Below are 3,338 nucleotides of genomic sequence, written 5' to 3'. Positions count from 1 at the left end.
GCCATATCCCATGTCATCCGAAATTTTATTGGAAATTCCGGACAAATTTTCATACTATTAGTACAACCTATGCTATCTGAACGTTTGACAATTTCATCGAAAATTCCGGACAAATTTTCAGATAAAATTTAACATATTTAGTCTAAATTAGTGGTTTAGTGGCATAGTTAGCAATTCGTAATACGGCAAAAATTCGATGCGGAAAATATTCGAATAAAATTCGAGCTTCGATAAAAATACGTTTTTTTAATTCGGATTAAAAAAAAGGAGACGGCAAAAGTTCGGGTTCGTAAGAAATTCAAATATAATACCAAGCTAAAAATAAAAAAATACGATAAAATTTGACAACATACTTAGCAAACTTATAGTGACAATACGAACAATTTGAGAATTGCGAACTATGGTTAGTGGGACCTCCTTACATCTAGAGCAACAAATCGGGTTGCGAATTTAAATTTTTAATGATCGATTCAAATTTGAATTTTGGAATCGGAGTTTTTTATTAACCCGATTGATTTCGGTTTCGGATAAGTTGCATAAAATAAGTGTGAAAAACAATAGGCACATTGCGCGTGCCAGAATAGATTTCACGCTCATCGAGCGTGCCTAGAATGCTAGTGTTATCCTTATTAGCAGCAACCCACTTTTGATACTGTTTCAAAAAAACCTTATACCTCTCAAGAATATATATAGAGACATTGAGGATACAAGAAAACGACATTATTTGATTTCGGAATTGGTGTTTGATTTCAATTGCAAGAGAACATCAGTGTTTGATTTGGATTGCAAGAGATAAAGGAGGAATGAATAAATAATAAGAAAAGAAAAGGAGGAATGAATAAATAATAAGAAAAGAGACCCGCCTCTCAGATGATTCGGTTTCAACGAGTGTTTTCAGTAGAGCATGAAAAACTAATCTTTCTACTGAAAACCTGCACTCAAACTTGTGAAATCATTCAGGTACATGCCCATATGGTAAAAACTGGACTTGATGTTGTACATTTTCCTGTAAGCAAGCTTCTCGCATCGGTGGCCATGTCCGATATTGACTATGGAGCTAAAATCTTTAGCGAGATCGGAAACCCAAATTTATTCATGTTCAATACTATGCTTAGAGGCTATTCAACAAGCGGAAAACCAAAACAAGCTTTGCTCCTATTCAATACGTTGAGAGCTCAGGGAATTTTATTGGATCAGTTTACATTTATATGTACGCTCAAAGCTTGCGCGCGTAAAGTGGCTGTGGGTACTGGTGTGGCCATTCATAGTGTAGTTCTTAAGTCTGGATTTGATTATTATATTGATGTAAGAAATTCTCTTTTGAGTTTTTATTCTTCTTGTCAAAGAATCGGAGATGCCCACCGATTATTTGATATGTTTCCTGAAGAAAGAGATTTGGTTTCTTGGAATACTTTGATGGGTGCTTATATTAAGATTTCTCAACCGGTTGCAGTGACGAATTTGTTTACAGAAATGCATATTAATGGTTTCGATGTTACTGCCACCACGGTCCTCACCGTCTTATCGGCATGTGGCGACTTGCGAAATCTCTGGGGTGGTGAAGCTGTCCATGCGTATTGCATTAAGAGAAGGTTTTGTTCCGAGCTGAATGTGGTAACAGCTATTGTTATGATGTACTCCAAAAACGGATGTATGGGTACTGCAAGGAAAATATTTGATGGGGTTTTAAAGAAGGATATTGTTTTGTGGAATTGCATCATAGAAGGGTATGCAGGAAATGGTCTTTTGGAGGAGTCGTTGTGTTTACTGCAACTAATGAATCTGGAAAAAGTAAAACCTAATTCAGCGACACTGGCAGGTGTTCTATCAACTTGTGCCTCATCTGGAGCCCTGGCTGTTGGCGTGAGAATTCACGAGTATATTGAAAAAGCGTCACTGGGTTTGGATGAGGTTCTTGGAACAGCTCTCTTGGATATGTACTCAAAATGTGGGTCTGTCGAGAAGGCTGCTGATATTTTTGAAAGTATGCAGAGGAAAGATGTGAGATCCTGGACAGCAATGATTACTGGTTGCGGTGTTAATGGGCTGGCTTGGGAAGCCATTCAGCTTTTTGAGAGGATGCAGGTAATGGGAGTGGTGCCTAATGAAGTCACCTTTCTGGCAGTGTTAAATGCTTGCAGTCATGGTGGTTTGGTGCGCGAGGGGAAGTTGTACTTTGAGAAGATGATTCGAGTATATGGCTTTTCACCGGGCATTGCACACTATGGCTGTATGATTGATCTCCTGGGTCGTGCTGGATTGCTAGAAGAAGCTTATGATCTCATCAAGAGCTTGCCCATTGAAAGGGATACAACAGCATGGCGTGCATTACTTGCAGCATGTCGTGTCCATGGACATGTTGAATTGGGAGAAACTGCGAGGAGAACATTGATGGAGTTGAATGATGAACACCCTACTGATTCGATTCTTCTATCCAGTTCTTATGCCATTCATGGAAGATGGGATGATATTACCAAAATAAGGGAAGAAGCGGGGATGAGGAAAGAAGTTGGATGGAGCTCAATAGAGATGGATAATTGAGATCAAGCGATGTGGTTGAAAACTCTGAAGACAATACATGCTTTGAAACTGCGTTCAGAAACATATATCAGCTCACCGAGTGATTTTCTTCACAGAATAAACTGGATGAGTTGAAGTTATTAAAGAGCATGAACAAGCAAACACAGGATTTATTTGCTAGACAAACCATAATCTGATGTATTTGTTGTTGTTTGAGTCTCTCATAATAAGGTATCAGAGAGGAACAACCAACATCATATCGACTTGTGGCATAATCCAGAGGAGCTGATAGCCTGATACAATAGCTGAATAGAGAATCTTCTCATCGGCTGACATTTAAGATGTACGCACTGAACATTTACTTAACCTGGAACTTATTCTTGCAGTAATAGAACTGTACAGTTGCATCGTTTTAGCATCCATAGGCTCCACCGAGCTATAGTTCCAAATTTGTTACCTAAACTTTAATTTCATTTTACAAATTTGTTAGCTTAAGTTCCACTTAACTTTCAAATTTTGCATGACGGTACTTTGGTAGCTGATGCAATAGAAGATACCAGTAGTCGTGGAGAACAATTTAGATAAGCTGATGATACACTGATGACCCTGGATATCATTGAAGTAGCAATAGTTTGTGTGTGTCGGGGGTTGGGAATTTTCGATACCCTCCACACAAATTATTGCAGGTAAAATTTTGACCGATTGGCTGTGCTCGTTTTCCTCTAAAACTTTCCATGTGAGTGTGAGCTAAAATGTCGGAAGATTTTGAAGTATGTAGGCACATCTCAAGGTGTTGTACTTGCTAGGTGTTTCTACCT

General features: G+C 38.6%; 1 protein-coding gene across 1 annotated transcript; it reads left to right on the top strand.

Annotated features, from left to right (window-relative positions):
* The first annotated feature begins 727 nt into the window (after nucleotides 1–727).
* On the top strand, nucleotides 728–2,929 carry LOC147522608 (pentatricopeptide repeat-containing protein At1g26900, mitochondrial-like). The gene has a single exon (XM_086594345.1). It carries the CDS (start codon nucleotides 871–873, stop codon nucleotides 2,539–2,541), a length of 1,671 nt encoding a protein of 556 aa, XP_086450471.1. The 5' UTR covers nucleotides 728–870; the 3' UTR covers nucleotides 2,542–2,929.
* Nucleotides 2,930–3,338: the final 409 nt, after the last annotated feature.

This window comes from Coptis chinensis, chromosome 1 (genome assembly GCF_015680905.1).
Source record: "Coptis chinensis isolate HL-2020 chromosome 1, ASM1568090v1, whole genome shotgun sequence".
Taxonomy (NCBI): Eukaryota; Viridiplantae; Streptophyta; class Magnoliopsida; order Ranunculales; family Ranunculaceae; genus Coptis; species Coptis chinensis.
This window is presented reverse-complemented; position numbering and strand designations above follow the sequence as displayed.

Excerpts from the sequence above, each read along its gene's own strand:
- LOC147522608 (XM_086594345.1), top strand. The coding sequence starts at position 871 with ATGATTCGGTTTCAACGAGTGTTTTCAGTAGAGCATGAAAAACTAATC.